The sequence below is a fragment of the Oncorhynchus tshawytscha genome, linkage group LG08 (assembly GCF_018296145.1).
Source record: "Oncorhynchus tshawytscha isolate Ot180627B linkage group LG08, Otsh_v2.0, whole genome shotgun sequence".
NCBI lineage: Eukaryota > Metazoa > Chordata > Actinopteri > Salmoniformes > Salmonidae > Oncorhynchus > Oncorhynchus tshawytscha.
In genome coordinates, this window is record NC_056436.1 from 5681004 (window position 1) to 5694581 (window position 13578).

The window sequence follows — 13578 nt, forward strand, 5'->3', positions numbered from 1 at the left end:
AGCCGAGCTGGTTAGGCTGTTTTATATGTTAAACTAGTAACTTTGTTTGCCTACGTTTACCGACACCGGCCATATTCAACGGGTGTTGAGCGTTCACTAAATTCATCCGTTATTCTGCGCTCCGGGTACACTCGGACGAGAGGGCTCTGAAATCGGAGTAGCTAGATAGCCAGAGTGAATTTCCCGAACGCAAGAGATAATGTTAGCTAACTGGAAAACAGTAGTTTAGGTTCTCGCTAGTTAACCAAACAACTGCTGCAACAACTGCATCTTTAGCTGGGTTACATAGCGTTACATAGGGTTACATGGGGTTACATACATGGGGTTACATGGGGTTACATGGGGTTACATGGGGTTACATGGGGTTACATGGGGTTGTACAAGCCTCCAAAAAAAGGATATGAAGGGAAAAAGCTCCTCCAATGACATCTTTGTAGCAGCTAGCTAGCTATCTAACTGCTAGATAAATACTACATAGATACACTAGACTATTAGCCACGTTATGACTGACTTGTGATCACTTCCTTAGCTATGATTGTTCCCGGCCGTAGTTACAGTCATCTGTTTGTTTGTTTATTTTGTCCAAAATATCGAGTTATTGAAAATGAAACGGTGCATCCCGATTGGAGGCAACAAACAATGTACCAGGCTGTGATTTTACAACCCGATAGCAATATGTTTTGGACTACCAAGAAAATGTATTGGTGAATTATATTAAATCATGCATCGAACTACATCCATCTATTCAGTCAACAACACCTACATCATGGAATGTGGAGTCAAATATAACCTTTTTTTTTTTTTTAAACCTCTTAATAAAACATAAACTTGGAATTTGATATTTTTGACTGATATTAATGATTGTCTGTTGCATATCCGCAAAGTAGTTTGCCCTACTGTCTGTGTAAACACAACGCTGTCAGTTCACTGTTAAGCAGGGAGTCATGAGGAGAATACAGTCTCTTTCACAGATGAGCCCTTGCACGTAAACATCAATAAACAATTACACAATACATATCTATATACACACAAGACACAAAAAAACTATCTTACCTCCGCCACCGGCTCCATCCTCCCCAGCCCCCAGCGAAGTACCCAGGACGGGCTGAGCCATGGCCCCCAGGTAGGCCCTCAGGATGGGGAAGTCTCTAAGCAGGCTTTCCCCCTCCCTGGAGATCTGCTCCCCGTCCAGAACACACTCTTTGCGCCCCCCGCCCCGGAACACCAGCCAACTGGACGGCTGTACCCGGGCAGCACCTCGTGGACTGGCACTTAGACAAGCAATGGTGGCCAGGAGAGGGGAGCGGGATTTGAGGAAAGACAGGGCTGATGGTGTGAGGAGAAAAGAGGAGGAAGAGGAAGTTGGTCGTGGAGGTGAAAGAGAAGAGGACAAGATGAGGACGGGAGGTGTAGTTGCTCGGAGGTCCTCCAGCGCAGGAGAGGCTTCAGATTCAGAGCTGGGGGACTGGGACTGAGGCTCAGTGATGCCCAGGATTGACAAGTGTTCCTGAGTCTGTAGCTGTAGCAGGGCTGCCAGGCTGGCAGTGCTAAACACCCCTTCCCCTGGTCCGGTCTGTCCTTGCCCAGCCTCTCCCCCAGAACCAGCCTCTCCCCTGGGGCTAGCTTCCCTCTCTGGTTCGGGGCACCAGTCCCACAAAGGCAGAGCCTCACAGCAGCGCTGCACGATCACCTGCTGGACACTCAGACGCAGACCCTCCTGCTGCAACAGAGACAAAACTCTAGAGAGAGAGAAAGAGAGAGAGAGGGTAACAGGGGGAGGGACAGGAGGTTAGTGGAATGGCACACACAAGATATAACAGTAGGATGTAGAATGAAATGCACTCGTTCATATTAACACAAGAAACTCAAGCTCATAGTGCTGAAATGGTTTGAATTCAGTTAATGAAAGAGCACAAAATATACTTGTGATACTGCCTCTAAGCCAGGGTTCCCATGACGAATAGGGGGCGGGGGAGGGCGTTGTGTGTATCTACCTGTCAGGAGCCACCTGTCTTTCGAACAGCAGGTGAGAGAGCAGCTGAGATGGGGCCTGGAGGAGAACCAGGAGTGGGTTCCCCAACTTCACCTCACTGTTTTGGTCTGAGAAGAGAGACGGAGAGATTGAACAAAACACTGAGTGGACAAAACATTAAGAACAGCTGCTCTTTCCATGACACAGACTGACCATGGTTAATCAGAATGAAAGCTATGATCCCTTTAATGATGTCACTTGTTAAATCATCCACTTCAATCAGTGTAGATGAAGAGGAGGAGCCGGGTTAAAGAAGGATTTTTAAGCCTTGAGACAATTGAGACATGGGTTGTGTATGTGTGAGGGTGAATGGACAAGACAAAATATTTAAAAGTGTCTTTTGAACAGGGTTTGGTAGTAGGTACCAGGGAGCACCAGTTAGTGTCAAGAACTGCAACGCTGCTGGGTTTTTCATGCTCAACCGTTTCCCGTGTGTTTCTAGAATGGTCCACCTCCCAAAGGACATCCAGACAACTTGACACAACTGTGGGAAGCCTTGGCGTCAACATGGTCCAGCATCCGTGTGGAACACTCTCAACACCTTGTAGAGTCCACGCCCCGACGAATTGAGGCTGCTCTGAGAGCAAAACGTTGTGCAACTCAATACTAGGAAGGTGGATATTATTCAGTGTATATTGTATTTAAATAAAGGTCACATTCACATTGGGGGAAACAACAGCACTGTTCACCCCAGTGCCTTTGTTGTTGAAACAGAGGAGAAACAGAGGAGGAACAGAGGAGAAACAGAGGAGAAACAGAGGAGGAGAAACAGAGGGAGGAGAAACAGAGGAGAAACAGAGGAGAGGAAAACAGAGGAGAAAACAGAGGAGAAACAGAGGAGAAACAGAGGGAACAGAGGAGAGAAAGAGGAGGAGAAACAGAGGAGAAACAGAGGAGAAACAGAGGAGAAACAGAGAGAAACAGAGGAGAAACAGAGGAGAAACAGAGGAGAAAAACAGAGGAGAAAAACAGAGGAGAAACAGAGGAGAAACAGAGGAGGAGAAACAGAGGGAGGAGAAACAGAGGGAGGAGAAACAGAGGAGGAGAAACAGAGGAGGAGAAACAGAGGGAGGAGAAACAGAGGGAGGAGAAACAGAGGGAGGAGAAACAGAGGGAGAGAAACAGAGGGAGGAGGAGAGAAACAGAGGGGAAACAGAAGAGAAACAGAGGGAGAGAGAAACAGAGGAGAAACAGAGGAGAAAGAGAGGGGAAACAGAAGAGAAACAGAGGAGAAACAGAGGAGGAGAAACAGAGGGAGGAGAAACAGAAGGGGAGAAACAGAGGAGAAACAGAGGAGGAGAAAACAGAGAAACGGAGGAGAAACAGAGGAGGAGAAACAGAGAAACGGAGGAGAAACAGAGGAACGGAGGAGAAACAGAGAAACGGAGGAGAAACAGAGGAAAACGGAGGAGAAACAGAGGAGAAAACAGAGGAGGAGAAACAGAGGGAGGAGAAACAGAGGGGAAACAGAGGGGAAACAGAGGGAGGAGAGAAAACAGAGGAGGAGAAACAGAGGAGAAACAGAAGGGGAAACAGAAGAGAAACAGAGGAGAAACAGAGGAGAAACAGAGGGAGGAAGGAGAAACAGAGAAACAGAGGAGAAACAGAAACAGAGGAGGAGAAACAGAGAAAAACAGAGAAACAGAGGAAACAGGAGGAGAAACAGAGGAGGAGAAACAGAGGAGGAGAAACAGAGGAGGAGAAACAGAGAAACAGAGGAGAAACAGAGGAAAACAGAGGAGAAACAGAGGAGGAGAAACAGAGGAGAGAAACAGAGGAGGAGAAACAGAGGAGGAGAAACAGAGGGAGGAGAAACAGAGGGGAAACAGAGGGGAGGAGGGAGGAGAAACAGAGGAGGAGAAACAGAGGAGGAACAGAGAAACAGAGAAGAAACAGGAGGAGAAACAGGAGGAGAAACAGGAGGAGAAACAGAGGGAGGGGAAACAGAGGGAAACAGGGGGAAAACAGAGGAGGAGAAAAACAGAGGAGGAGAAACAGAGGAGGAGAAACAGAGGAGAGAAACAGAGGAACGGAGGAGAAACAGAGGAAAACGGAGGAGAAACAGAGGAGGAGAAACAGAGGAGGAGAAACAGAGGAGGAGAAACAGAGAAACGGAGGAGAAACAGAGGAACGGAGGAGAAACAGAGGAGGAGAAACAGAGGAGGAGAAACAGAGGAGGAGAAACAGAGGAGGAGAAACAGAGGGAGGAGAAACAGAGGGGAAACAGAGGGGAAACAGAGGGAGGAGAAACAGAGGAGGAGAAACAGAGGAGGAACAGAGAAACAGAGAAGAAACAGGAGGAGAAACAGGAGGAGAAACAGAGAGGAGAAACAGAGGGAGGAGAAACAGAGGAGGAGAAACAGAGGAGGAACAGAGAAACAGAGAAGAAACAGGAGGAGAAACAGGAGGAGAAAACAGGAGGAGAAACAGAGGGAGGGGAAAAACAGAGGGGAAAAACAGGGGAAAACGGGGGGGAGAAACAGGGGAGAAACAGAGGAGAAAACAGGGGAGAAACAGGGGAGAAACTGAAGGAGAAACAGGGAAGAAACAGGGGAGAAACAGAGGAGAAACAGAGAAACAGAGGAGGAGAAACAGAGGGAGGAGAAAACAGAGGGAGGAGAAACAGAGGAGAAACAGAGGAGAAACAGAGGAGGAGAAACAGAGGAGAAACAGGAGGAGAAACAGAGGAGGAGAAACAGAGGAGAAACAGAGAGGAGAAACAGAGAAACGGAGGAGAAACAGAGGAAAACGGAGGAGAAACAGAGGAGGAGAAACAGAGAAATGGAGAGAAACAGAGGAGGAGAAACAGAGGAGAAACAGAGAAACAGAGAAGAAACAGGAGGAGAAACAGAGAAACAGAGGAGAAACAGAAGGGGAAACAGAAGAGAAACAGAGGAGAAACAGAGGAGAAACAGAGAAACAGAGGAGAAACAGAGGAGAAACAGAGGAGAAACAGAGGAGGAGAAACAGAGGGAAACAGAGGAGAAAACAGAGGGAGGAGAAACAGAGGGAGGAGAAACAGAGGAGGAGAAACAGAGGGGAGAAACAGAGAAAAACAGAGGGAGGAGAAACGGAGGAGAAACAGAGGGAGAGAAACAGAGGGAGGAGAAACAGAGGGAGGAGAAACAGAGGAGAAACAGAGGGAGGAGAAACAGAGGGAGGAGAAACAGAGGAGGAGAAACAGAGGGAGGAGAAACAGAGGAGAAACAGAGGGAGGAGAAACAGAGGGAGGAGAAACAGAGGGAGGAGAAACAGAGGGAGGAGAAACAGAGGGAGGAGAAACAGAGGAGAAACAGAAGGGGAAACAGAAGAGAAACAGAGGAGAAACAGAGGGAGGAGAAACAGAAGGGGAAACAGAAGAGAAACAGAGGAGGAGAAACAGAGAAACGGAGGAGAAACAGAGGGAGGAGAAACAGAAGGGGAAACAGAAGAGAAACAGAGGAGGAGAAACAGAGAAACGGAGGAGAAACAGAGGAGGAGAAACAGAGAAACGGAGGAGAAACAGAGGAACGGAGGAGAAACAGAGGAGGAGAAACAGAGGAGGAGAAACAGAGGAGGAGAAACAGAGGAGGAGAAACAGAGGGAGGAGAAACAGAGGGAGGAGAAACAGAGGAGAAACAGAGGGAGGAGAAACAGAAGGGGAAACAGAAGAGAAACAGAGGAGGAGAAACAGAGAAACGGAGGAGAAACAGAGGAGGAGAAACAGAGAAACGGAGGAGAAACAGAGGAACGGAGGAGAAACAGAGGAGGAGAAACAGAGGAGGAGAAACAGAGGAGGAGAAACAGAGGGAGGAGAAACAGAGGGAGGAGAAACAGGAGGAGAAACAGAGGAGAAACAGAGGAGAAACAGAGGAGAAACAGAGGAGAAACAGGGGAGAAACAGGAGGAGAAACAGAGGAGGAGAAACAGAGAAACGGAGGAGAAACAGAGGAAACGGAGGAGAAACAGAGGAGGAGAAACAGAGGAGGAGAAACAGAGGAGGAGAAACAGAGGAGGAGAAACAGAGGAGGAACAGAGAAACAGAGAAGAAACAGGAGGAGAAACAGGAGGAGAAACAGGAGGAGAAACAGAGGGAGGAGAAACAGAGGGAGGAGAAACAGAGGGGAAACAGAGGGGAAATGGGGGAGAGAAACGGGGGAGAAACAGAGGAGAAACAGGGGAGAAACAGAAGGAGAAACAGGGGAGAAACAGGGGAGAAACAGAGGAGAAACAGAGAAACAGAGGAGGAGAAACAGAGGGAGGAGAAACAGAGGGAGGAGAAACAGAGGGAGGAGAAACAGAGGGAGGAGAAACAGAGGAGAAACAGAGGAGAAACAGGAGGAGAAACAGAGGAGAAACAGGAGGAGAAACAGAGGAGGAGAAACAGAGAAACGGAGGAGAAACAGAGGAACGGAGGAGAAACAGAGAAATGGACGAGAAACAGAGGAGGAGAAACAGAGGAGAAACAGAGAAACAGAGAAGAAACAGGAGGAGAAACAGGAGGAGGAGAAACAGGAGGAGGAGAAACAGGAGGAGGGGAAACAGAGAGGAAACAGAGGGGAAACGGGGGAGAAACAGGGGAGAAACAGGGGAGAAACAGAGGAGAAACAGAGGAGAAACAGAGAAACAGAGGAGGAGAAACAGAGGAGAAACAGGAGAAACAGGAGAAACAGGAGAAACAGGAGAAACAGAGAAACAGAGGAGGAGAAACAGAGGAGGAGAAACAGAGGAGGAGAAACAGAGGAGGAGAAACAGAGGAGAAACAGAGGAGAAACAGAAGGAGAAACAGAGGGAGGAGAAACGGAGGGAGAAACGGAGTAGAAACGGAGTAGAAACGGAGGAGAAACGGAGGAGAAACAGAGGAGAAACAGAGGAGAAACAGAGGAGAAACAGAGAAACAGAAAACAGAGGAGAAACAGAGGAGAAACAGAGGAGAAACAGAGGAGAAACAGAGGGAGGAGAAACAGAGGGAGGAGAAACAGAGAGGGAGGAGAAACGGAGGAGAAACGGAGGAGAAACGGAGGAGAAACGGAGGAGAAACAGAGGAGAAACAGAGAAACGGAGGAGAAACAGAGGATAAAGAGAGGAGGAACAGAGAAACAGAGGAGAAACAGGAGGAGAAACAGGAGGATAAACAGAGGAGGAACAGAGGGAGGATAAACAGAGGGAGGAGAAACAGAGGAGAAACAGAGGGAGGAGAAACAGAGGAGAAACAGAGGAGAAACAGGGGAGAAACAGGGGGAGAAACAGGGGAGAAACAGGGAAGAAACAGAGGAGAAACAGGGAGAAAACAGGGAGAAACAGAGAAACAGGGAGAAACAGAGGGAGGAGAAACAGAGGGAGGAGAAACAGAGGGAGGAGAAACAGAGGGAGGAGAAACAGAGGGAGGAGAAACAGGAGGAGAAACAGAGGAGAAACAGAGGAGAAAACAGAAGGGGAAACAGAGGAGAAACAGAGGAGAAACAGAGGAGAAACAGAGGAGAAACAGGAGGAGAAACAGAGAAACGGAGGAGAAACAGAGGAAACGGAGGAGAAACAGAGGAGGAGAAACAGAGGAGGAGAAACAGAGGAGGAACAGAGGAGGAACAGAGAAACAGAGAAGAAACAGGAGGAGAAACAGGAGGAGAAACAGGAGGAGAAACAGAGGAGGAGAAACAGAGGGAGGAGAAACGGGGAGAAACAGGAGAAACAGGAGAAACAGAGAAACGGAGGAGAAACAGAGGAGGAGAAACAGAGGAGGAGAAACAGAGGAGGAGAAACAGAGAGGAGAAACAGAGGAGGAGAAACAGAGGAGAAACAGAAGGAGAAACAGAGGGAGGAGAAACGGAGGAGAAACGGAGGAGAAACGGAGGAGAAACGGAGGAGAAACGGAGTAGAAACGGAGTAGAAACAGAGGAGAAACAGAGGAGAAACAGAGGAGAAACAGAGTAGAAACAGAGAAACGGAGGAGAAACAGAGGATAAAGAGAGGAGGAACAGAGAAACAGAGGAGAAACAGGAGGAGAAACAGGAGGAGAAACAGAGGAGAAACAGAGAAACGGAGGAGAAACAGAGGATAAAGAGAGGAGGAACAGAGAAACAGAGGAGAAACAGGAGGAGAAACAGGAGGAGAAACAGGAGGATAAACAGAGGAGGAACAGAGGGAGGATAAACAGAGGGAGGATAAACAGAGGGAGGATAAACAGAGGGAGGAGAAACAGAGGGAGGAGAAACAGAGGGAGGAGAAACAGAGGGAGGAGAAACAGGGGAGAAACAGGGGAGAAACAGGGGAGAAACAGGGAAGAAACAGGGAAGAAACAGAGGAGAAACAGGGGAGAAACAGGGGAGAAACGGAGGGAGGAGAAACGGAGGAGAAACAGAGGAGAAACAGGGGAGAAACAGGGGAGAAACAGGGGAGAAACAGGGGAGAAACAGGGGAGAAACAGGGGAGAAACAGGGGAGAAACAGGGAAGAAACAGGGAAGAAACAGAGGAGAAACAGGGGAGAAACAGAGGGAGGAGAAACAGAGGGAGGAGAAACAGAGGGAGGAGAAACAGGGGAGAAACAGGGGAGAAACAGGGGAGAAACAGGGGAGAAACAGGGGAGAAACAGGGGAGAAACAGGGGAGAAACAGGGAAGAAACAGAGGAGAAACAGGGGAGAAACAGGGGAGAAACAGAGGAGAAACAGGGGAGAAACAGGGGAGAAACGGAGGAGAAACAGAGGAGAGTAAAATACAATTCTGTTTCTATTCTGCTGTTTTATCGCATGTGCAAAGATGTCAGAGAAAAAAATAAAATAATAAAATAAAATAAATCTGTTACAGGAACAATTGGAGTTAAGTGCCTTGCTCAAGGGCATGGAGGAGAAACGGAGGAGAAACGGAGGAGAAACGGAGGAGAAACAGAGGAGAAACAGAGGAGAAATAGAGGAGAAATAGAGGAGAAACAGAGGAGGAACAGAGAAACAGAGAAACAGAGGAGAAACAGAAGGAGAAACAGAGTGAGGAGAAACAGAGGGAGGAGAAACAGAGGGAGGAGAAACAGAGGGAGGAGAAACGGAAGGAGAAACGGAGGAGAAACAGAGGAGAAACAGAGGAGGAACAGAGAAACAGAGGAGAAACAGAGGAGAAACAGAGGGAGGAGAAACAGAGGGAGGAGAAACAGAGGGAGGAGAAACGGAAGGAGAAACGGAGGAGAAACAGAGGAGAAACAGAGGAGGAACAGAGAAACAGAGGAGAAACAGAGGGAGGAGAAACAGAGGAGGAGAAACAGAGGAGGAGAAACAGGAGAAACGGAGAAACGGAGGAGAAAAACGGAGGAGAAACGGAGGAGAAACGGAGGAGAAACGGAGGAGAAACAGAGGAGAAATAGAGGAGAAACAGAGGGAGGAGAAACAGAGGGAGGAGAAACAGTGGAGAAACAGAAGGAGAAACGGAGGAGAAACGGAGGAGAAACGGAGGAGAAACAGGAGGAGAAACAGAGGGAGGAGAAACAGAGGGAGGAGAAACAGAGGGAGGAGAAACAGAGGGAGGAGAAACAGAGGGAGGAGAAACAGAGGGAGGAGAAACAGAGGGAGGAGAAACGGAGGAGAAACGGAGGAGAAACGGAGGAGAAACGGAGGAGAAACGGAGGAGAAACGGAGGAGAAACAGAGGAGAAACAGAGGAGGAACAGAGGAGAAACAGAGGAGAAACAGGGGAGAAACAGGGAGGAGAAACAGAGGAGGATAAACAGAGGGAGGAGAAACAGAGGAGGAGAAACAGAGGAGGAGAAACAGAAGGGGAAACAGAAGGGAAAAACAGAAGAGAAACAGAAGAGAAATAGAGGAGAAACAGAGAAACAGAGAAACAGAGGAGAAACAGAAGGAGAAACAGAGGGAGGAGAAACAGAGAAACAGAGAAACAGAGGAGAAACAGAAGGAGAAACAGAGGGAGGAGAAACAGAGGGAGGAGAAACAGAGGGAGGAGAAACAGAGGGAGGAGAAACAGGGAGAAACAGAGGGAGGAGAAACAGAGGGAGGAGAAACAGGAGGAGAAACAGAGGAGAAATAGAGGAGAAACAGAGGAGAAACAGAGAAACAGAGAAACAGAGAAACAGAGGAGAAACAGAAGGAGAAACAGAGGGAGGAGAAACAGAGGGAGGAGAAACAGAGGGAGGAGAAACAGAGGGAGGAGAAACAGAGGGAGGAGAAACAGAGGGAGGAGAAACAGAGGGAGGAGAAACAGAGGGAGGAGAAACAGAGGGAGGAGAAACGGAGGAGAAACGGAGGAGAAACGGAGGAGAAACGGAGGAGAAACGGAGGAGAAACGGAGGAGAAACGGAGGAGAAACGGAGGAGAAACGGAGGAGAAACGGAGGAGAAACGGAGGAGGAAACAGAGGAGAAACAGGGGAGAAACAGAGGGAGGAAAACAGAGGGAGGAGAAACAGAGGAGGAGAAACAGAGGAGGAGAAACAGAGGAGAAACAGAGGAGGAGAAACAGAAGGGGAAACAGAAGAGAAACAGAGGAGAAATAGAGGAGAAACAGAGGAGAAACAGAGAAACAGAGGGAGGAGAAACAGAAGGAGAAACAGAGGGAGGAGAAACAGAGGGAGGAGAAACAGAGGGAGGAGAAACAGAGGGAGGAGAAACAGAGGGAGGAGAAACGGAGGAGAAACGGAGGAGAAACGGAGGAGAAACGGAGGAGAAACAGAGGAGAAACAGAGGAGAAACAGAGGAGAAACAGAGGAGAAACAGAGGAGAAACAGAGGAGAAACAGGGGAGAAACAGGGGAGAAACAGAGGAGAAACAGGGGAGAAACAGGGGAGAAACAGGGGAGAAACAGGGGAGAAACAGGGGAGAAACAGAGGAGAAACAGAGGAGAAACAGAGGAGAAACAGGGGAGAAACAGGGGAGAAACAGAGGAGAAACAGAGGAGAAACAGGGGAGAAACAGGGGAGAAACGGAGGAGAAACAGAGGAGAGTAAAATACAATTCTGTTTCTATTCTGCTGTTTTATCGCATGTGCAAAGATGTCAGAGAAAAAAATAAAATAATAATAAAATAAAATAAATCTGTTACAGGAACAATTGGAGTTAAGTGCCTTGCTCAAGGGCACATCGACAGATTTATCACCGAGTCGTCTCGGGGATTCGAACCAACAACCTTTCAGTTACTAACCCAACGATCTTAACTGCTAGGCTACCGGCCGCTGTTGTTTGCTTAGCGAGTACCACCTCCTCCCAATTCGGGCACATACCTGGCTCCGAACCGGGACCTCCGTTTCACAACCACACGTTGTGAAACTCTTACTCCCTTAAGAGTCTCTGCCAGTCAAAAGCAAACGCTTGAGCACGGACTCCCTTTTTTGTTACACGTACATACATATTCATATGAGTAATGGCCCCAGCGGGAATCAAACCCATTGACGTTACAAGTGCCATGCTCTACCAACTGACCCACACAGAGGTAAATACACTCACCTTCAGATCCCAGGCTGCGTATTAACACCGAAGCCAGTGTGTTGATGTAGTCCACGAAGCTCCTCATGTAGTCTGGCCTGCAAGGGGAGCCCTGGGGCTCGAAGGGACACAGCTGGTCCATCGACCGCAGCAGCTGCTTCATGGAGGAACGGACCGGGTGGGATTCCAACTCCGACTGTTTCAGACTGGCCTGCTCTACCAGGGCTGTTAGGAGGGGACCAGCAGGACTCTCCACTACAACACATTATACACTTAGTTATACACTAACCCTAGCCCCGACCCTAGCCTCGTAGCCCCTAACCCTAGCCCCCTAACCCTAGCCCCCTAACCCTAGCCCCTAACTATAGCCCCTAACCATAGCCCCCTAGCCCACTAACCCTAGCCCCCTAAACCTAGCCCCCTAACCCTAGCCCCCTAAACCTAGCCCCTAATCCCCTAACCCCATAACCATTCAGACTGGCCTGCTCTATCAGGGCTGCTAGGAGGGCACCAACACCACCATCCTCCACTAACCTATCCAGGGTCTGTGATGCTAACCTAGCCAGGGTCTGTGATGCTAACCTAGCCAGGGTCTGTGATGCTAACCTAGCCAGGGTCTGTGATGCTAACCTAGCCAGGGTCTGTGATGCTAACCTAGCCAGGGTGGTTTCTGTAGCGGTGGACAGGGTCAGCAAGGTGATCTATACCTGTGGTTTCTGTAGCGGTGGACAGGGTCAGCAAGGTGATCTCTAGGTGCTGTGCCAGGCTCAGTCGGGTAGCGATGCCCTCCTCACTCAGCACAGGGTGGCAGCACAGCAACACTTCCTGTATACAGCAGCCTAAAGGACTGGACACAACGTGGTCCTCCACAATGGATTCTAGAAAGAACACAGCCAGGAGCAGGGAGGGAGAAATACTGAACATTAACTCAACTCTTCTGTCTGAAAATCCGGACCCGTTTTTGTGTTAACCCTTTACACTCTTGGGAATTGGCCTATATGGATAGAGCTACATTGATTAGCAGGAGGGAAGGGAGGGGGGCAACTTCTTTCATCTGTCACTCAAAAGCCATACAGAACTGTGACGTCATGTGTTGCATGTCACTGAACAGCCACGACGTTCTACTGTAGGCGTTTATTAATCTTCAAATTTGTCATGTAGAGGGCTAACTGTTAAGGGAATTTTTATCAATGAAGACTAATTATGTATACATTTCAATCAGGACTGAATAATCAGAATACTATTATGTTACTGTATATGTACTAATCCGAATACTATTATGTTGCTGTATATGTACTAATCCGAATACTATTATGTTACTGTATATGTACTAATCCGAATACTATTATGTTACTGTATATGTACTAATCAGAATACTATTATGTTACTGTATATGTACTAATCCGAATACTATTATGTTACTGTATATGTACTAATCCGAATACTATTATGTTACTGTATATGTACTAATCCGAATACTATTATGTTACTGTATATGTACTAATCCGAATACTATTATGTTACTGTATATGTACTAATCCGAATACTATTATGTTACTGTATATGTACTAATCAGAATACTATTATGTTACTGTATATGTACTAATCAGAATACTATTATGTTACTGTATATGTACTAATCCGAATACTATTATGTTACTGTATATGTACTAATCCGAATACTATTATGTTACTGTATATGTACTAATCCGAATACTATTATGTTACTGTATATGTACTAATCCGAATACTATTATGTTACTGTATATGTACTAATCCGAATACTATTATGTTACTGTATATGTACTAATCCGAATACTATTATGTTACTGTATATGTACTAATCCGAATACTATTATGTTACTGTATATGTACTAATCCGAATACTATTATGTTACTGTATATGTACTAATCCGAATACTATTATGTTACTGTATATGTACTAATCCGAATACTATTATGTTACTGTATATGTACTAATCCGAATACTATTATGTTACTGTATATGTACTAATCCGAATACCATTATGTTACTGTATATGTACTAATCCGAATACCATTATGTTACTGTATATGTACTAATCCGAATACCATTATGTTACTGTATATGTACTAATCCGAATACCATATTTTACTGTATATGTACTAAT

At 47.1% G+C, this 13578-nt stretch overlaps 1 protein-coding gene across 1 annotated transcript in view; it reads right to left on the reverse strand.

Moving 5' to 3' along the window:
- zfyve26 (zinc finger, FYVE domain containing 26) overlaps window positions 1-13578 on the reverse strand; it is a 125137-nt gene that overhangs the window by 59171 nt on the left and 52388 nt on the right. The window contains 4 exon segments of the mRNA XM_042325107.1: window positions 1054-1739; window positions 1995-2100; window positions 11450-11683; window positions 12136-12306. Coding sequence (XP_042181041.1) covers window positions 1054-1739; window positions 1995-2100; window positions 11450-11683; window positions 12136-12306 — 1197 coding nt within the window.